Source organism: Lampris incognitus, chromosome 2 (assembly GCF_029633865.1).
Source record: "Lampris incognitus isolate fLamInc1 chromosome 2, fLamInc1.hap2, whole genome shotgun sequence".
NCBI classification, from domain to species: domain Eukaryota; kingdom Metazoa; phylum Chordata; class Actinopteri; order Lampriformes; family Lampridae; genus Lampris; species Lampris incognitus.
Genome location: NC_079212.1, coordinates 59749864 through 59772596, shown reverse-complemented (window position 1 = coordinate 59772596; position 22733 = coordinate 59749864). Strand labels below are relative to the sequence as shown.

At 44.0% G+C, this 22733-nt stretch overlaps 1 protein-coding gene across 1 annotated transcript in view; it reads left to right on the top strand.

The window, feature by feature from the left end:
- The window catches only part of slc66a1 (solute carrier family 66 member 1), a 20305-nt gene extending 18871 nt beyond the window's left edge, over positions 1-1434 (top strand). Inside the window, exon 8 of the mRNA XM_056274158.1 lies at positions 297-1434. Within this exon, the coding sequence (XP_056130133.1) occupies positions 297-383 (87 nt within the window). The 3' untranslated portion in view covers positions 384-1434. The remainder of the gene's footprint in view (positions 1-296) is intronic.
- Positions 1435-22733: the final 21299 nt, after the last annotated feature.

Here is a 22733-nt window from a genome sequence, read left to right as displayed (position 1 = left end):
TGATGACAGGCCGTTTCTTATGAACTGTGGCCTACACGGCCTTAAGAGAGGGTGTGTAGGCCACAGTTCTCAGCTACACTCTCTCACACACTATCTAGCCCTGTGATGGCCCGGCGGCCTGTCCGGGGTGTGTCCCCACCTGCCGCCCCGTGACTGCTGGGATAGACTCCAGCGTCCCACGACCCTAAGTAAGGATAAACGGTTTGGATGATGGATAGAATTTCTATGAATGAAATTTAGGTGTGTAGGTCTACGGGTGTACCAGGTTGTGTGGTTTCCTTGACGCCGCCATGCAGATCTCTATGCAGTTTTTGATATACCGCCAGTCTTCAGCAGAGACGGACAGATCCTGTGAGGAGACGACTGTTTTACTGGGCAACTGAGCCAGTCTCTGCGGACCCAGGTGGAAGCTGGACATATCACACTCAACCTGAGTGGATTTTCAAAGTCACATTCCTGTAACAGTCACAGCAGGGCGAAGACACTACACACCACTTTTCCAGTTAGGTTTTAACATTGTGTTGTGCTTCTCAAAGAGTTGTCGTCTCTTGTGTTGGTCATCAGGTACTGATGAATACATAAACACGTTTTTTCATTGGATTGCAATGCTATGCATTGACATAATAGTTTTAATTGCTGTAAATTTTCCAGGAAAGCAAGATTTTAAAGGGAATGTTGAGATGTAAGTCTCAGACATGAAGAGACAAGTCCTTTTCAGGGAGAAGAACAATTTAACAAAGTGTAGGTCATGACTTTTTAAAATACATTGACCATTTTTAATAACATGAACTTGAGTGTCTGACCTGCTCAAAAAGAGAACGAGTCACATGGCTACAAAAAATTCTGCTGACGTTCCACAAGTGCCAAATACAGTTCTAACACTTACGGCCCTTGTGCACAAGTCCAAACACTTCGTATGCATTTTATGAATCCGTTATCTGACGAACAGAAAAATAACAGAAGTCTTGCAGATTGAGTCTGATGTGTTTATGCAGAAAATTAGCAGCCAAACAAAAGGGAGTCCTCAGACAGCAAAGATGGCTTTGTGGTTCTCTTTCTTTTGCTGAGAAATAAGATAAGGCCTATCAGGTAGGCAAGACCCAGTTCCAAGAGCAGGGAGACTTTCACAAGCTAATACAGGAGCTGGGGAACCATCCCAGCTGCTTCCTTCAGGATGTCAGTGGCCTAGTTAGATGCATTAGCTATGCTCAAACCACATATTAAAAAGACTACAACTACCACAATCCAATCAATCCTGAACGTGGTCACGTAGTATATTATGGTAGGGACTCGCACATCTTGTTAAGCCAAAGAAAAAGTGTCACTGTGAATATTTTATTCGAAAAAAAATAGACTTGTTGTGCAAAGGCCTTAACCATTGCATGAAGCTCCCTGTCTGTTTTTGGGACAGGGTTATTTTTTGGGAGAGGGGCTATGTGCTTGAGGGAGGGGTTATTTTTTGGGGAGGGGTTATTTTTTGGAGGAGGTTTATGTTTTTGGGGAAAGGGGTTATGTTTTTAGGGAGGGGTTATTTTTTGGGGGAGGGGATATGTTTTTAGGGAGGGGTTATTTTTTGGGGGAAGGGATATGTTTTTAGGGAGGGGATATGTTTTTAGGGAGGGGTTATTTTTTGAGGGAGGGGATATGTTTTTAGGGAGGGGTTATTTTTTGGGGGAAGGGATATATTTTTAGGGAGGGGTTATTTTTTGGGGGAGGGGATATGTTTTTAGGGAGGGGTTATTTTTTGGGGGAAGGGATATGTTTTTAGGGAGGGGATATGTTTTTAGGGAGGGATTATTTTTTGAGGGAGGGGATATGTTTTTAGGGAGGGGTTATTTTTGGGGGGAGGGGATATGTTTTGGGCGAATGGTTATGTTTTTTGGAGGAGGGCTTATGTTTTTTTGGGGAGGGGTTATGTTTTTTGGGGAGGGCTTTTTTTTGGGGGGCGGGGTTATGTTTTTCCCCTTGTCTCAGATGTGAATGCAGTTGTAGGTCTGATTTTAAATGAAAAGTGTTTACTGTGAATTCAATATGTGGATGTGTGATTGTTTTCTGTTGATTGGTTATACAACTGTCATAATAAAAAACAATTTTAGCTTTCCATGTTTTGTTTTGTTTTGTCTTACTGAGACAGACATTTTGCCATTTCAAATATGTTTTTCTGTTTTCACGGAGGTTTGCGTTCACATTGCTCATAAGACATTCACACGTTTTCCTTCGCTTGTTCGGTAACATTTTCAGGTAACGTCATGGAAACAATGGAGAGTTTTTTTCCCACCTTATTGTTGATGAGTAAGAAAAACCATGTAATAAAAATGGAATTGAAGATTAATGATCCTAAGTTTTAGATTCTCTTATTTTACACTCTTCATAGCTTCCAGTTGTGTAGCATTGTCCCAGGAATGTGTTCCAGTTGTGTAGCATTGTACCAGGAATGTGTTCCAGTTATGTAGCATTGTCTCAGGAATGTGTTGCAGTTGTGCAGCATTATCCCAGGAATGCATTCCAGTTGTGCAGCATTGTCCCAGGAATGAGTTCCAGTTGTGTAGCATTGTCCCAGGAATGTGTTCCAGTTATGTAGCATTATCCCAGGAATGTGATGCAGTTGTGCAGCATTGTCCCAGGAATGCATTCCAGTTGTGCAGCATTGTCCCAGGAATGTGTTCCAGTTGTTTAGCATTGTCCCAGGAATGTGTTCCAGTTATGTAGCATTATCCCAGGAATGTGATGCAGTTGTGCAGCATTGTCCCAGGAATGTGATGCAGTTGTGCAGCATTGTACCAGGAATGTGATGCAGTTGTGCAGCATTGTACCAGGAATGCGTCCCAGTTGTGTAGCATTGTACCAGGAATGTGTTCCAGTTGTGTAGCATTGTCTCAGGAATGTGTTCCAGTTGTGTAGCATTGTACCAGAAGTGTATTCCAGTTGTGTAGCATTGTCCCAGGAATGTGTTCCAGTTGTGTAGCATTGTACCAGGAGTGTGTTCCAGTTATGTAGCATTGTCTCAGGAATGTGTTGCAGTTGTGCAGCATTATCCCAGGAATGCGTTCCAGTTGTGTAGCATTGTCCCAGGAATGTGTTCCAGTTGTGTAGCATTGTCCCAGGAATGTGTTGCAGTTTTGCAGCATTGTCCCAGGAATGTGTTGCAGTTGTGCAGCATTATCCCAGGAATGTGATGCAGTTGTGCAGCATTGTCCCAGGAAGGAGATGCAGTTGTGCAGCATTGTACCAGGAATGTGTTCCAGTTGTGAAGCATTGTCTCTGGAATGTGTTCCAGTTGTGTAGCATTATCCCAGGAATGTGTTCATCTAGTTTCAGAACGTGGTGTCTGAGAGGGAAATGCAAGGCCAGCTCTTGAAGACTACATGAAGTGAAAAAAAACGCAAACACAAATCCCTCAGTTATCTGCCCCAAGTTCTCATTTCTCTCCCTGTGTGCCAAAATAATTTAAAAAAAATGCCAATTTTATTTGCATCTACATAATCACGTGTTGCTCTTCCAGGAAAGAAGAGCCGTCAAATTCAGAGTTGCATTACACTGCATGTGTGGGCCGTCAGCAAGAAATGTGTCCACTAGTCATTTGATTTGTATTTCCCCAGACCTCCCACACCTTGTAACAAACCTCCCACGCCTTGTAACAAACCTCCCACACCTTGTAACAAACCTCCCACACCTTGTAACAAACCTCCCACGCCTTATAACAAACCTCCCAAGCCTTGTAACAAACCTCCCACACCTTGTAACAAACCTCCCACACCTTGTAACGAACTTCCTACAGCTCGTAACAAACCCCCACACCTCCCACACCTTGTAACAAACCTCCCACACCTTATAACCTCCCACACCTTGTAACAAACCTCCCACAGCTTGTAACAAACCCCCACACCTCCCACAGCTTGTAACAAACCTCCCACACCGCCTACACCCTATAACAAGCCTCCCACACCTTTTAACAAACCTCCCAACCTTATAACAAACCTCCCACACCTTGTAACAAACATCCCACACCTTGTGACAAACCTCCCACACCTTGTAACAAACATCCCACACCTTGTAACAAACCTCCCACACCTTGTAACAAACATCCCACACCTTGTAACAAACCTTGTAACAAACCTCCCACACCTTGTAACAAACCTCCCAAACCTTGTAACAAATATCCCACACCTTGTAACAAACCTCCCACACCTTGTAATAAACCTCCCACACCTTGTAACAAACCTTGTAACAAACCTCCCTGTAGAACCTGATAATGTAATAAATCCCCGATAATGTAATAACCCTGGTAATGTAATAAAAAATGCACTTGAGGCCATTGAAAATGCAATAAAACCTGATAATGTAATAACTTCCTGATAATGTAATAAAGTGAATTTCCCGATAATGTAATAAACCTTTTACCGATAATGTAATGTAAGTATTGCACTAACAGGAGGTTATTACATGATCAGGTTAGCCTTCATTTTGCAGGTCCTGATAATGTAATAATTCCCCAATATTGTAATAATTTAACAGCAGACCACCTATTAATGGGTTCAAGTGGTGATACTGTGTTGGCAACTCTAGCTCCAGAGCTCTAGCGCCACCAACAGGTCAAAGTTGGACATGCATGAATATTTATTAACTTTTGACCTGTTTATCCGTTTTTCACAACCACTGTATCACTGGAGCTGGTAGTTATTTCATGGATCCAAGGTACTATGCATCCTGATGAAGTTGCCTAGGTCTTTGGAATTTAAATAGCCCCACATCATCATACAGTATACCCATCACCATACATGGAGATAATCAGTTATCTAAGCTGTTAGCTAGCCTAATGATTTCTCAATGGAAAGGCTGACTGAAATGACTGCACCATGATTATCTCAAGGTATCTCAAGGTATCGTGGAGGGTATGTGATGATGTGGGGCTATTTTAATTCCGAAAGTCAAGGGAATTTTATGAAGATGCATAGTATTCTGGATACTATATACTATGCATACTATATTTTTAAATAAAAGCATTTATTTATTTCTGATACATTATTCATTCACAAAGAAAATTGGTGTCCTTAAAGGTTGGATTTTTCCTCATTTGTTTAATGAAGGCATTAAGATAAATTTCCAAAGGGTGATTTTTTTAAATTCCTCTTTTTAGCCAACTTTAGCATGGGGTGCCCAACCTTTTGCATACCACTGTATTCTGTCTAATCTACAGTACATGAAACTTGGCGCATGATCTTCAGGCCAAGCTGAACGTGTCAAACAGCTTTTTTTTTTTCAAATTTCAAAACAGCTTGGCTGTGACTACATGGCGCAAATCAGGAAGTAAGCCCATTTCTGAGCTACCCTTTAACATATCATAATCAAACATGGTACATACAATAGATTCATGACATCATCCTGGGCATACCACAAAAAATGGTGACCTTTGACCTCTGTGGAACGCTGCGTTTAAACTGTTTATTTAATTTCAACACACAACAAAAGTTATATCCAAAAAATCCAGTAAATTAAAGTGTTACTGTACCAACAGTTTTCTGAACTGGCAAATGGACGTATTTGTTTAATTAATTTCAACACACAACAAAAGTTACTCATATCCAGAAAAGCCAGAAAAATATAATGTCACCAACAGTTCTCTGAACTTGTTAAATGGCAGGGGACTCCAAATGCAACAACTTTGTATTTGTTCATTTCATTTCAACACACAACAAAAGTTACCCATGTCCAGAAAAGCCAGTAAAATATAGTGTTACCAACAGTGCTCTGAACTGGCAAGTGTCAGTGTACTCCAAATGCAATTTTGTACTTGTTTAGTTATTGTCAACCCACAACAAAAGCAACCTATCCAGAAAAGCAACCTCAGTTTAAAGCTATCATTTTAAAACTACTTCATGGTTGATGTCTTCATCATGACTATTTTGAACATGGATTTGAACTTTCTTTCGGCATCCAGGCCTCCACCACTCCTTGTGGTCTCCTTGAAAAAGAAGTAATACAGTATGAATGTTTTGAAAAAGTTATATCAACATACTAAATTCTGTATATAGCATAGATATAACCTCACTTGCCTCCTCTACTTCCAGTATATATCTCTGACTTGGTATCTCCCATGACGCAGATACTTGAGCACAAGCCATGCGCTCATCCAATGACGATGCTTGGCAAAGAGTTCCTTCAGGCGTATAGCCAGACCACTGTTGCGACCACATTGTTTGTATAACTTCATCATACTTATTGTGCATTCTTCTGCTGAATTCGATCCCAGACCCAGACTGTCAGACAATGAATTTCTTATATAAATCGATGGTAAGAAAGAGTTGGCTAGATACTTGAAGAGATGAGAGACCCTGTTTATTGTTCCCAACATGCTCATATCAATTTCAAGGGTGTGCTTGATAATTAGTCGCCACATTTCATTAGGAAGTGTTGAAGGAGGTGATGGAGTAACACCAGGTGATGGAGGTAGAGCAGGTGATGGACCAACAGCAGGTGGTGGAGTAACATCAGGTGATGGAGGTAGAGCGGGTGATATATCAGTAGATGACATGAGATGGCCAGATCCTGAGTTCACTTCAAGTTCATGTGTTGGACTCGATTCAATGCGTCTTCTAGATGTGATCCTGTGAGACTCTTCCTCCTGAATGCTATTAATGTATTGACTAATTGGGCCATTTAAGCTGACATGATGATCTCCATGGCCCTCAGCTATATTACCAACTACTAAAGTGGGGAAGTCCTCACAATATTCTCCAGATGGTGAGACAACTGAGGAAGCATCCGAACCAAGAGTAGAAACAACCAAAAACCGAACTTGGAAAATTTGAGCGGCTCGCTGGAGAGTGATGTGATCTCCATAAGTTCCCAACTCACCCATGCTATTAATGTAGTCATCCCAGTTTTGCTCAGTAACAAAGTTTAACAAATGTGTGCCATCAAGACCTAAAGGATTTGCCACCAAATCAGATACAATTTCCTGTCTAAGAGTTGTGGATGACCGAAAGATTCCCAAGCTTGCTAACTGGTCAGCCATAGCTGCAAATTGAGGATCAAAAGCTACTTCCAGTCCAGAAGAAACAAATGAATGAAGCTGATCTGAGTGCCTTTTTGCAATTAGAAAAAACTTTCTCTTCGCATTAGCTGACTGATTAAGAGTTCTTCATTTTTTTTCTTTACTACGGGTGACGCTAGTTACATTAGCTACAGAAAACCATTTCTGCTCAGGGACAGCGGATTCTGTCATTTGATACTGGACCTTGTATTTGGAGTGTTTCAGATTTCTCTTAATGATGATCCCTTGGACAACTGAATGCTTTTTTGTGACACGGTTGTTCTTGTGCCTTATCCTCACCAGAACCTCTTCATTCACATTGTAGACAGACACAGTTGTGGATTTTGTTGCTTGTAGGATAGCTCTCCTCACCAATTCCTCATTTGCATTGTGTGCCTTTTGCCAAATCATTGACCTTTTCTTGTTAAATGATTGTCTTTCTCTTCTGGTCGGGACAGTGCATCGGATATCAGCATGGCCCTCTCTATTCTCAGTATCATTGTTTGACTGTAGGACAATATTAGACTTTCTGCTATAATACACCTCAAAAGGGGAGGCCCAGCCAAGTGTCTTCTTTGGATCATTATTCAGAATTCTGGCATAATCTGGCAAATGGTCAACCCAGTTAACATCACGCAAATTCAACAGGTCATGCAACATCTTTTTCCTTAATGTTCGATGCATTCTCTCCACCTTTCCTTGGCTTTGTGGGTGGTAAGGGGCACTCCGAATGAACTTTACTTTCAGGGCATGTATTAATTTTTCCACTGCCCTGCGAAACTCCTTTCCTTGATCGTGTTGGACTATTTTTGGAGTACCATGCTCATTGTAAATCGCATGCAAGTGCTCAGCAATTTCACTGCTGGCCTTGTTTTTCAATGGCTTCAGCCAAACATATCTGCTAAACACATCTTGCACCGTTAGGATGTATCTGTACAGTGATTTTCCACGTGTTACTCGCCATTTATTCATATCCATTAAGTCAATCTGATGTCTCATTTGAACTTCCTTCGCTGTTATTGATTTGGGGATTGGTTTATTCGTAAATTGGGCCTGTAAATGATGATAATTCCTGCATTGGTTGAGTTGTGATTGGATCCTTGCCTCACTGATTCCTTTGTATTTCTTTCTAAAGAGCATCATTAGTTTTCTTGCCCCGGAGCCTTTTGTGTTTGCTACGCCATTCTCCACCAAGTCGGGAATTGAGCCTCTTTTTGCCACTCCCTTTCCATCACATAGGACAGTCTTGCCATCATCGCCTAGAGAGAAGCGGCCCCTATTCCTCCAGAATCTTATAACAGCATTGCATTGCACTTTTGTTCGCATTTTAACAGGGACATCAAACTTTCCTTGTAGTAACAAGAGCCAGTAGCAATATAATTCCAAGTTTCATTCTGTTGAAAGATATGTAGGCTATTATATTCATTAAAATTAGAATGCTGAAATCTCCTCATTTACTTATGGATGTATGACTGCAATATGCATGATTATTATTATAGTAAAAATGAAAGAATGACAAGCATGGCTAGTATGATTACTGTCCTGTTATTAGCATTAATTTCTACTACTCCTTTCGGCTGCTCCCGTTAGGGGTCGCCACAGCGGATCATCCGTTTCCATTTCTTCCTGTCTTCTGCGTCTTCCTCTGTCACACCAGCCACCTGCATGTCTTCCCTCACCACATCCATAAACCTCCTCTTTGGCCTTCCTCTTCTCCTCATCCCTGGCAGCTCCATATTCAGCATCCTTCTCCCAATATACTCAACATCTCTCCTCCACACATGTCCAAGCCATCTCAATCTTGCCTCTCTTGCTTTGTCTCCAAACCGTCCAACCTGAGCTGTCCCTCTAATATAATCATTCCTAATCCTGTCCTTCTTCGTTACTCCCAGTGAAAATCTTATCATCTTCAACTCTGCCACCTCCAGCTCCGCCTCCTGTCTTTTCGTCAGTGCCACTGTCTCCAAACCATATAACATAGCTGGTCTCACAACCATCTTGTAAACTTTCCCTTTAACTCTTGCTGGTACCCTTCTGTCGCAAATCACTCCTGACACTCTTCTCCACCCACTCCACCCTGCCTGCACTCTCTTTTTCACCTCTCTTCTGCACTACCCGTTACTTTGGACAGTTGACCCCAAGTATTTAAACTCATACACCTTTGTCACCTCCACTCCTTGCATCCTGACCATTGCACTGTCCTCCCTCCCATTCACGCATAGGTATTCCGTCTTGCTCCTACTGACTTTCATTCCTCTTCTCTCCAGTGCATACCTCCACCTCTCCAGGCTCTCCTCAACCTGCACCCCATTCTCGCTACAGATCACAATGTCATCCGCGAACATCATCGTCCATGGAGACTCCTGCCTGATCTCGTCCGTCAACCTGTCCATCACCATTGCAAACAAGAAAGGGCTCAGAGCCGATCCTTGATGTAATCCGACCTCCACCTTGAACCCATCCGTCATTCCAACCGCACACCTCACCATTGTCACACTGCCCTCATACGTATCCTGCACCACTCCTACATACTTCTCTGCAACTCCTGACTTCCTAATACAATACCACACTTCCTCTCTCGGCACCCTGTCGTATGCTTTCTCTAAATCTACAAAGACACAATGTAACTCCTTCTGACCTTCTCTATACTTCTCCATCAACACCCTCAAAGCAAACATCGCATCTGTGGTGCTCTTTCGTGGCATTAAACCATACTGCTGCTCGCTGATCATCACCTCTCCTCTTAACCTAGCTTCTATTACTCTTTCCCATATCTTCACGCTGTGGCTAATCAACTCTATACCTCTGTAGTTGCTACAGTTCTGCACATCACCCTTGTTCTTTAAGATCGGTACCAGTATGCTTCTTCTCCACTCCTCAGGCATCCTCTCACTTTCCAGGGTTGTGTTAAACCATCTAGTTAAAAACCCCACTGCCATCTCTCCTAAACATCTCCATGCCTCCACAGGTATGTCATCAGGACCAACTGCCTTTCCACTCTTCATCCTCTTCATAGCTGCCCTCACTTCCTCCTTGTTAATCCACTGAACTTCCTGATTCACTATCCCTACATCATCCAACCTTCTCTCTCTCTCATTTTCTTCATTCATCAGCCCCTCAAAGTACTCCTTCCACCTTCTTAGCACACTCTCCTTGCTCGTCAGCACATTTCCATCTCTATCCTTGATCGCCCTAACTTGCTGCACATCCTTTGCAGCTCGGTCTCTCTGTCTAGCCAATCGGTACAAGTCCTTTTCTCCTTCCTTAGTGTCTAACCTGTCATACAACTCACCATACGCCTTTTCCTTTGCCTTTGCCACCTCTCTCTTTGCTTTACGCTGCATCTCCTTGTACTCCTGTCTACTTTCTTCATCTCTCTTACTATCCCACTTCTTCTTTGCCAACCTTTTCCTCTGTATAATTTGCTGTACTTCCTCATTCCACCACCAAGTCTCCTTGTCTTCCTTCTTCTGTCCTGATGACACACCAAGTACCTTCCTAGCTGTCTCCCTCACTATTTCTGCAGTGGTTGTCCAGCCATCTGGCAACTTTTCACTACCACCCAGTGCCTGTCTTAACTCCTGCCTGAACTCCACACAACAGTCTTCCTTCTTCAACTTCCACCATTTGATCTTCGGCTGTGTCTTCACTCGCTTCCTCTTCTTGGTCTCCAAAGTCATCCTACAGACCACCATCCGATGTTGCCTAGCTACGTTCTCCCCTGTCACCACCTTGCTGTCTCAAATCCCTTTTAGATGGCGCCTTCTACATAAGATATAGTCCACCTGTGTGCAATTTCCTCCACTCTTGTACGTCACCCTGTGTTCCTCTCTCTTCTTGAAATATGTATTCACCACAGCCATTTCCATCCTTTTCGCAAAATCGACCACCATCTGTCCTTCCACGTTTCTCTTCTTGACTCCATACCTTCCCATCACCTCCTCATCACCTCTGTTTCCTTCACCAACATGTCCATTGAAGTCCGCTCCAAACACCACTCTCTCCTCCTTGGGTACCCTCTCCACCATGTCATCCAACTCACTCTAGAATTATTCTTTTTCATCCATCTCACACCCAGCTTGCGGGGCATATGCGCTGATAACATTCAGCAATAAACCTTCAATTTCCAGCTTTCATACTCATCACTCTGTCTGACACTCTCTTCTCCTCCAGCACGCTCTTGACACACTCTTCCTTCAGAATTACCCCTACCCCATTACTCCTCCCATTCACACCATGGTAGAAGAGTTTGAACCCACCTCTGATCCTCCTGGCCTTACTCCCCTTCCACTTGGTCTCTTGCACACACAGTATCCCTACCTTTCTTCTTTCCATCATGTCAGCCAGCTCTCTCCCTTTACCAGTCATAGTGCCAACATTCAAAGTTCCAACTCTCACCGCCACATGCCTACCCTTCCTCCTCTCTAGCTGCCTCTGGACATGCTTTCCCCCTCTCCTTCTCCTTCGCCCAACAGTAGCATAGTTTCCACCGACACCCTGCTGGTTAACAGTACCGGTGGCGGTCGTTGGTAACCCGGGCCTCGACCGATCCGGTATGTAAGTCTTATTTATGATCCGCATATTTGATTTGGCAAAGATTTTACGCTGGATGCCCTTCCTGACGCAACCCTCCCCATTTGTCCGGGCTTGGGACCGGCACTAAGGATGCACTGGCTTGTGCATCCTCAGTGGCTGGGTTGTTATTAGCATTAATGCAAATCCTAAAAGTATGTTTTCAAATCCTTGATATTCTGTCCTTTACAGCATTATAACTTTATAAACTATTAATGTCCAAATTTGTTGAGTTGAAAATTTGAGATGATGTAAGACAAACCTTTTAAAATGATCATGATCCAACTGAGAAAAAACATGTGTGGAAGTAGCTTGGAGGTAGCTTTGAGGAAGAGTAGAGCATTCATGCACGTCCAACTTTGACCTGTCGGTGGCGCTAGACCTCTCGAGCTTGCGTTGCTTAAACAGTATCACCACTTGAATCCATTTATGGGTGGTCTGCTGTTAAATTATTACAATATTGGGGAATTATTACATTATCAGGACCAGGGAAATGAAGGCTAACCTGATAATGTAATAACGTCCCGTTAATGTAACACATTATTACATTATTGGTAAAAAGTTTATTACATTATTGGGAAATGCACTTTATTACATTATCAGGGAGTTATTACATTATCAGGTTTTATTGCATTTTCAATGGACTCAAGAGCAGATTTTTATTACATTATCGGGGATATTACATTATTGGGAATTTATTACATTATCAGGTTCTACACTCCCTCACCTTGTAACAAACCTCCCTCACCTTATAACAAACCTTGTGACAAACCTCCCACACCTTGTAACAAACCTCCCACACCTTGTAACAAACCTCCCTCACCTTGTAACAAACATCCCACACCTTGTAACAAACCTCCCACACCTTGTGACAAACCTCCCACACCTCATAACAAACCTCCCACACCTTGTAACAAACCTCCCACACCTCGTAACAAACCTCCCACACCTTGTAACAAACCTCCCACACCTCTTAACAAACCTCCCACACCTCATAACAAACCTCCCGTACCTTATAACAAACCTCCCACGCCTTGTAACAAACCTCCCACACCTTATAACAAACCTCCTACACCTCATAACAAACCTCCCACACCTTGTAACAAACCTCCCACACCTTATAAAGAATCTCCCACACCTTATGACCTCCCACACCTTATAACAAACCTCCCACACCTCATAACAAACCTCCCAAACCTTGTAACAAACCTCCCACACCTTGTAACAAATATCATATGCCTTGTAACAAACCTCCCTCACCTTATAACAAACCTTGTGACAAACCTCCCACACCTTGTAACAAACCTCCCACACCTTGTAACAAACCTCCCTCACCTCGTAACAAACCCCCCTCACCTCGTAACAAACCTCCCACACCTCGTAACAAACCTCCCACACCTTATAAAAAATCCCCCACACCTTATGACCTCCCACACCTTATAACAAACCTCCCACACCTCATAACAAACCGCCCAAACCTTGTAACAAAACTCCCACACCTTGTAACAAATCTCCTATGCCTTGTAACAAACCTACCACCCCTTGTAACAAACCTCCCACACCTTGTAACAAACCTCCCACACCTCGTAACAAACCCCCCTCACCTTGTAACAAACCTCCCACACCTCGTAACAACCCCCCCACACCTTATAACAAACCTCCCACACCTTGTAACAAACCTCCAACACCTCGTAACAAACCTCCCACACCTCTTAACAAACCTCCCACACCTCGTAACAAACGTCCCACACCTTGTAACAAACCTCCCACACCTCGTAACAAGCCTCCCACACCTTATAACAAACCTCCCACACTTTATAACTTTGTAACTCCCACACCTTGTAACAAACCTCCCACATCTCCCACACCTTATAACCTCCCACACATTATAACAAACCTCCCGCATTTTGTAACAAACCTCCTGCAGCTTATAACAAACCTCCCACACTGCGTAACAAACCTCCCACGCCTTGTAACAACCTCCCAAACATTGTAACAAAACTCCTTCGCATTGTAACAAGCCTCCCAAACCTTGTAACAAACCTCCCACGCCTTGTAACAAACCTTCCACTCCTTATAACCTCCCACACCTTATAACAAACCTCAACAACCTTGTAACAAACATCCCACACATTGTAACAAACCTCCCACACCTTGTAACAAACCTCCCACACCTTGTAACAAAACTCCCACACCTTGTAACAAACCCTGTAACAAACCTCCCATGCCTTGTAGCAAACCTTGTAACAAACCTCCCACACCTTGTAACAAACCTTGTAACAAAACACCCACACCTTGTAACAAACCCTGTAACAAACCTCCCACACCTTGTAAAAAACTTTGTAACAAACATCCCACACCTTGTGACAAACCTCCCACACTGCGTAACAAACCTCCTTCACGTTGTAACAAGCCTTCCACACCTTATAACAAACCTCCCACAACTTATAAAAAACCTCCCACAGCTTGTAACAACCTCCCACACCTTGTAACCTACCACACCTTGTAACAAATCTACCACACCTACCACACCTTGTAACAAACCTCCCACACCTCTTAACAGACCTCCCACATCTTATAAAATACCTCCCACAGCTTGTAACAAACCTCCCACACCTTGTAACCTCCCACACCTTGTAACAAATCTACCACACCTCCCACACCTTGTAACAAACCTCCCACACCTCTTAACAAACCTCCCACACCTCGTAACGAACCTCCCACACCTCAAAACACACCTCCCACACCTCGTAACAAACCTCCCACACCTCTTAACAAACCTCCCACACCTTATGACAAACCTCCCACGCCTTGTAACAAACCTCCCACACCTTATAACAAACATCCCACACCTCATAACAAACCTCCCACACCTTGTTACAAACCTCCCACACCTTGTAACAAACCTCCCACATCTTATAACCTCCCACACCTTATAACAAACCTCCCACATCTCATAACAAACCTCCCACACCTCGTAACAAACGTCCCACACCTTGTAACAAACCTCCCACACCTCGTAACAAACCTCCCACACCTTATAACAAACCTCCCACACCTTGTAACAAACCTCACACACCTCGTAACAAAGCTCCCACACCTCTTAACGAACATCCCACACCTCGAAACAAACCTCCCACACCTTGTAACAAACCTCCCACACCTCGTAACAAACCTCCAACACCGTATAACAAACCTCCCACACCTTATAACCTTGTAACTCCCACACCTTGTAACAAACCTCCCACATCTCCCACACCTTATAACCTCCAACACCTTATAACAAACCTACCTCATCTTGTAACAAACCTCCTGCAGCTTATAAAAACCTCCCACACTGCGTAACAAACCTCCCACGCCTTGTAAAAACCTCCCACGCCTTGTAACAAACCTCCTTCACGTTGTAACAAGCATCGCAAACCTTGTAACAAACCTCCCACGCCTTGTAACAAACCTCCCACTCCTTAAAACCTCCCACACCTTATAAAAAACCTCAAAAACCTTGTAACGAACCTCTCACGCCTTGTAACAAACCTCCCACGCCTTGTAACAAACCTCTCACGCCTTGTAACAAAACTCCCACACCTTGTAACAAACCCTGTAACAAACCTCCCACGCCTTGTAACAAACCTTGTAACAAACCCCCCACACCTTGTAACAAACCTTGTAGCAAACCTCCCACACCTTGTAACAAACCCTGTAACAAACCTCCCACACCTTGTAACAAACCTCCCACACATTATAACAAACCTCCCACACCTCATAACAAACCTCCCACACCTCATAACAAACCTCCCACACCTTGTAACAAACCTCCCACACCTTATAACCTCCCACACCTTATAACAAACCTCCCACATCTCATAACAAACCTCCCACACCTCGTAACAAACCTCCCACACCTTGTAACAAACCTCCCACACCTCGTAACAAACCTCCCACACCTTATAACAAACCTCCCACACCTTGTAACAAACCTCACACACCTCGTAACAAAGCTCCCACACCTCTTAACGAACCTCCCACACCTCGAAACAAACCTCCCACACCTTGTAACAAACCTCCCACACCTCGTAACAAACCTCCAACACCGTATAACAAACCTCCCACACCTTATAACCTTGTAACTCCCACACCTTGTAACAAACCTCCCACATCTCCCACACCTTATAACCTCCAACACCTTATAACAAACCTACCTCATCTTGTAACAAACCTCCTGCAGCTTATAAAAACCTCCCACACTGCGTAACAAACCTCCCACGCCTTGTAAAAACCTCCCACGCCTTGTAACAAACCTCCTTCACGTTGTAACAAGCCTCGCAAACCTTGTAACAAACCTCCCACGCCTTGTAACAAACCTCCCACTCCTTAAAACCTCCCACACCTTATAAAAAACCTCAAAAACCTTGTAACGAACCTCTCACGCCTTGTAACAAACCTCCCACGCCTTGTAACAAACCTCTCACGCCTTGTAACAAAACTCCCACACCTTGTAACAAACCCTGTAACAAACCTCCCACGCCTTGTAACAAACCTTGTAACAAACCCCCCACACCTTGTAACAAACCTTGTAGCAAACCTCCCACACCTTGTAACAAACCCTGTAACAAACCTCCCACACCTTGTAACAAACCTCCCACACATTATAACAAACCTTGTAACAAACCTCCCACACCTTGTAACAAACATCCCACACCTTGTAACAAACCTTGTAACAAACCTCCCACACCTTGTAACAAACCTTGTAATAAACCTCCCACACCTCGTAACAAAGCTCCCACACCTCTTAATAAAGCTCCCACACCTCGAAACAAACCTCACACACCTTCTAACAAACCTCCCACACCTCTTAACAAACCTCCCACACCTCATAACAAACCTCCCACACCTTATAACAAACCTCCCACGCCTTGTAATAAACCTCCCATACCTTATAACAAACCTCCTACACCTCATAACAAACCTCCCACACCTTGTAACAAACCTCCCACACCTTGTAACAAACCTCCTTCGCATTGTAACAAGCCTCCCAAACCTTGTAACAAACCTCCCACGCCTTGTAACAAACATCCCACTCCTTATAACCTCCCACAGCTTATAACAAACCTCAACAACCTTGTAACAAACCTCCCACACATTGTAACAAACCTCCCACGCCTTGTAACAAACCTCCCACACCTTGTAACAAAACTCCCACACCTTGTAACAAACCCTGTAACAAACCTCCCATGCCTTGTAGTAAACCTTGTAACAAACCTCCCACACCTTGTAACAAACATTGTAACAAAACTCCCACACCTTGTAACAAACCCTGTAACAAACCTCCCACACCTTGTAACAAACTTTGTAACAAACATCCCACACCTTGTTACAAACCTCCCACACTGCGTAACAAACCTCCTTCACGTTGTAACAAGCCTTCCACACCTTATAACAAACCTCCCACAACTTATAAAAAACCTCCCACAGCTTGTAACAACCTCCCACACCTTGTAACCTCCCACACCTTGTAACAAATCTACCAATCCTCCCACACCTTGTAACAAACCTCCCAAAGCTCGTAACAAAGCTCCCACACCTCTTAATAAAGCTCCCACACCTCGAAACAAACCTCACACACCTTCTAACAAACCTCCCACACCTATTAACAAACCTCCCACACCTCATAACAAACCTCCCACACCTTATAACAAACCTCCCACGCCTTGTAATAAACCTCCCACACCTTATAACAAACCTCCTACACCTCATAACAAACCTCCCACACCTTGTAACAAACCTCCCACACCTTGTAACAAACCTCCTTCGCATTGTAACAAGCCTCCCAAACCTTGTAACAAACCTCCCACGCCTTGTAACAAACATCCCACGCCTTGTAACAACCTCCCACACCTTGTAACAAAACTCCTTCGCATTGTAACAAGCCTCCCAAACCTTGTAACAAACCTCCCACGCCTTGTAACAACCTCCCACGCCTTGTAACAAACCTCTCACAACTTGTAACAAAACTCCCACACCTTGTAACAAACCCTGTAACAAACCTCCCACGCCTTGTAACAAACCTTGTAACAAACCCCCACACCTTGTAACAAACCTTGTAGCAAACCTCCCACACCTTGTAACAAACCCTGTAACAAACCTCCCACACCTTGTAACAAACCTCCCACACATTGTAACAAACCTTGTAACAAACCTCCCACACCTTGTAACAAACATCCCACACCTTGTAACAAACCTTGTAACAAACCTCCCACACCTTTTAACAAACCTTGCAATAAACATCCCACACCTCGTAACAAAGCTCCCACACCTCTTAATAAAGCTCCCACACCCCGAAACAAACCTCACACACCTTCTAACAAACCTCCCACACCTCTTAACAAACCTCCCACACCTCATAACAAACCCCCCACACCTTATAACAAACCTCCCACGCCTTGTAATAAACCTCCCACACCTTATAACAAACCTCCTACACCTCATAACAAACCTCCCACACCTTGTAACAAACCTCCCACACCTTGTAACAAACCCCCTTCGCATTGTAACAAGCCTCCCAAACCTTGTAACAAACCTCCCACGCCTTGTAACAACCTCCCACACCTTGTAACAAAACTCCTTAGCATTGTAACAAGCCTCCCAAACCTTGTAACAAACCTCCCACGCCTTGCAACAAACATCCCACTCCTTATAACCTCCCACACCTTATAACAAACCTCAACAACCTTGTAACAAACCTCCCACACATTGTAACAAACCTCCCACGCCTTGTAACAAACCTCCCACAACTTGTAACAAAACTCCCACACCTTGTAACAAACCCTGTAACAAACCTCCCATGCCTTGTAGCAAACCTTGTAACAAACATCCCACACCTTGTAACAAACCTTGTAACAAAACTCCCACACCTTGTAACAAACCCTGTAACAAACCTCCCACACCTTGTAAAAAACTTTGTAACAAACATCCCACACCTTGTTACAAACCTCCCACACTGCGTAACAAACCTCCTTACGTTGTAACAAGCCTTCCACACCTTATAACAAACCTCCCACACCTCTTAACAAACCTCCCACACCTCATAACAAACCTCCCACACCTTATAACAAACCTCCCACGCCTTGTAATAAACCTCCCACACCTTATAACAAACCTCCTACACCTCATAACAAACCTCCCACACCTTGTAACAAACCTCCCACACCTTGTAACAAACCTCCTTCGCATTGTAACAAGCCTCCCAAACCTTGTAACAAACCTCCCACGCCTTGTAACAAACCTCCAACGCCTTGTAACAACCTCCCACACCTTGTAAGAAAACTCCTTCGCATTGTAACAAGCCTCCCAAACCTTGTAACAAACCTCCCACGCCTTGTAACAAACATCCCACTCCTTATAACCTCCCACACCTTATAACAAACCTCAACAACCTTGTAACAAACCTCCCACACATTGTAACAAACCTCCCACGCCTTGTAACAAACCTCCCACACCTTGTAACAAAACTCCCACACCTTGTAACAAACCCTGTAACAAACCTCCCATGCCTTGTAGCAAACCTTGTAACAAACCTCCCACACCTTGTAACAAACCTTGTAACAAAACACCCACACCTTGTAACAAACCCTGTAACAAACCTCCCACACCTTGTAACAAACTTTGTAACAAACATCCCACACCTTGTTACAAACCTCCCACACTGCGTAACAAACCTCCTTCACGTTGTAACAAGCCTTCCACACCTTATAACAAACCTCCCACAACTTATAAAAAACCTCCCACAGCTTGTAACAACCTCCCACACCTTGTAACCTCCCACACCTTGTAACAAATCTACCACACCTCCCACACCTTGTAACAAACCTCCCAAAGCTCGTAACAAAGCTCCCACACCTCTTAATAAACCTCCCACACCTCTTAACAAACCTCCCACACCTCATAACAAACCTCCCACACCTTATAACAAACCTCCCACGCCTTGTAATAAACCTCCCACACCTTATAACAAACCTCCTACACCTCATAACAAACCTCCCACACCTTGTAACAAACCTCCCACACCTTGTAACAAACCTCCTTCGCATTGTAACAAGCCTCCCAAACCTTGTAACAAACCTCCCACGCCTTGTAACAAACATCCCACGCCTTGTAACAACCTCCCACACCTTGTAACAAAACTCCTTCGCATTGTAACAAGCCTCCCAAACCTTGTAACAAACCTCCCACGCCTTGTAACAACCTCCCACGCCTTGTAACAAACCTCTCACGCCTTGTAACAAAACTCCCACACCTTGTAACAAACCCTGTAACAAACCTCCCACGCCTTGTAACAAACCTTGTAACAAACCCCCCACACCTTGTAACAAACCTTGTAGCAAACCTCCCACACCTTGTAACAAACCTCCCACACATTGTAACAAACATCCCACACCTTGTAACAAACCTCCCACATCTCCCACACCTTATAACCTCCCACACATTATAACAAACCTCCCGCATTTTGTAACAAACCTCCTGCAGCTTATAACAAACCTCCCACACTGCGTAACAAACCTCCCACGCCTTGTAACAACCTCCCAAACATTGTAACAAAACTCCTTCGCATTGTAACAAGCCTCCCAAACCTTGTAACAAACCTCCCACGCCTTGTAACAAACCTTCCACTCCTTATAACCTCCCACACCTTATAACAAACCTCAACAACCTTGTAACAAACATCCCACACATTGTAACAAACCTCCCACACCTTGTAACAAACCTCCCACACCTTGTAACAAAACTCCCACACCTTGTAACAAACCCTGTAACAAACCTCCCATGCCTTGTAGCAAACCTTGTAACAAACCTCCCACACCTTGTAACAAACCTTGTAACAAAACACCCACACCTTGTAACAAACCCTGTAACAAACCTCCCACACCTTGTAAAAAACTTTGTAACAAACATCCCACACCTTGTGACAAACCTCCCACACTGCGTAACAAACCTCCTTCACGTTGTAACAAGCCTTCCACACCTTATAACAAATCTCCCACAACTTATAAAAAACCTCCCACAGCTTGTAACAACCTCCCACACCTTGTAACCTACCACACCTTGTAACAAATCTACCACACCTACCACACCTTGTAACAAACCTCCCACACCTCTTAACAGACCTCCCACATCTTATAAAATACCTCCCACAGCTTGTAACAAACCTCCCACACCTTGTAACCTCCCACACCTTGTAACAAATCTACCACACCTCCCACACCTTGTAACAAACCTCCCACACCTCTTAACAAACCTCCCACACCTCGTAACGAACCTCCCACACCTCAAAACACACCTCCCACACCTCGTAACAAACCTCCCACACCTCTTAACAAACCTCCCACACCTTATGACAAACCTCCCACGCCTTGTAACAAACCTCCCACACCTTATAACAAACATCCCACACCTCATAACAAACCTCCCACACCTTGTTACAAACCTCCCACACCTTGTAACAAACCTCCCACATCTTATAACCTCCCACACCTTATAACAAACCTCCCACATCTCATAACAAACCTCCCACACCTCGTAACAAACGTCCCACACCTTGTAACAAACCTCCCACACCTCGTAACAAACCTCCCACACCTTATAACAAACCTCCCACACCTTGTAACAAACCTCACACACCTCGTAACAAAGCTCCCACACCTCTTAACGAACATCCCACACCTCGAAACAAACCTCCCACACCTTGTAACAAACCTCCCACACCTCGTAACAAACCTCCAACACCGTATAACAAACCTCCCACACCTTATAACCTTGTAACTCCCACACCTTGTAACAAACCTCCCACATCTCCCACACCTTATAACCTCCAACACCTTATAACAAACCTACCTCATCTTGTAACAAACCTCCTGCAGCTTATAAAAACCTCCCACACTGCGTAACAAACCTCCCACGCCTTGTAAAAACCTCCCACGCCTTGTAACAAACCTCCTTCACGTTGTAACAAGCATCGCAAACCTTGTAACAAACCTCCCACGCCTTGTAACAAACCTCCCACTCCTTAAAACCTCCCACACCTTATAAAAAACCTCAAAAACCTTGTAACGAACCTCTCACGCCTTGTAACAAACCTCCCACGCCTTGTAACAAACCTCTCACGCCTTGTAACAAAACTCCCACACCTTGTAACAAACCCTGTAACAAACCTCCCACGCCTTGTAACAAACCTTGTAACAAACCCCCCACACCTTGTAACAAACCTTGTAGCAAACCTCCCACACCTTGTAACAAACCCTGTAACAAACCTCCCACACCTTGTAACAAACCTCCCACACATTATAACAAACCTCCCACACCTCATAACAAACCTCCCACACCTCATAACAAACCTCCCACACCTTGTAACAAACCTCCCACACCTTATAACCTCCCACACCTTATAACAAACCTCCCACATCTCATAACAAACCTCCCACACCTCGTAACAAACCTCCCACACCTTGTAACAAACCTCCCACACCTCGTAACAAACCTCCCACACCTTATAACAAACCTCCCACACCTTGTAACAAACCTCACACACCTCGTAACAAAGCTCCCACACCTCTTAACGAACCTCCCACACCTCGAAACAAACCTCCCACACCTTGTAACAAACCTCCCACACCTCGTAACAAACCTCCAACACCGTATAACAAACCTCCCACACCTTATAACCTTGTAACTCCCACACCTTGTAACAAACCTCCCACATCTCCCACACCTTATAACCTCCAACACCTTATAACAAACCTACCTCATCTTGTAACAAACCTCCTGCAGCTTATAAAAACCTCCCACACTGCGTAACAAACCTCCCACGCCTTGTAAAAACCTCCCACGCCTTGTAACAAACCTCCTTCACGTTGTAACAAGCCTCGCAAACCTTGTAACAAACCTCCCACGCCTTGTAACAAACCTCCCACTCCTTAAAACCTCCCACACCTTATAAAAAACCTCAAAAACCTTGTAACGAACCTCTCACGCCTTGTAACAAACCTCCCACGCCTTGTAACAAACCTCTCACGCCTTGTAACAAAACTCCCACACCTTGTAACAAACCCTGTAACAAACCTCCCACGCCTTGTAA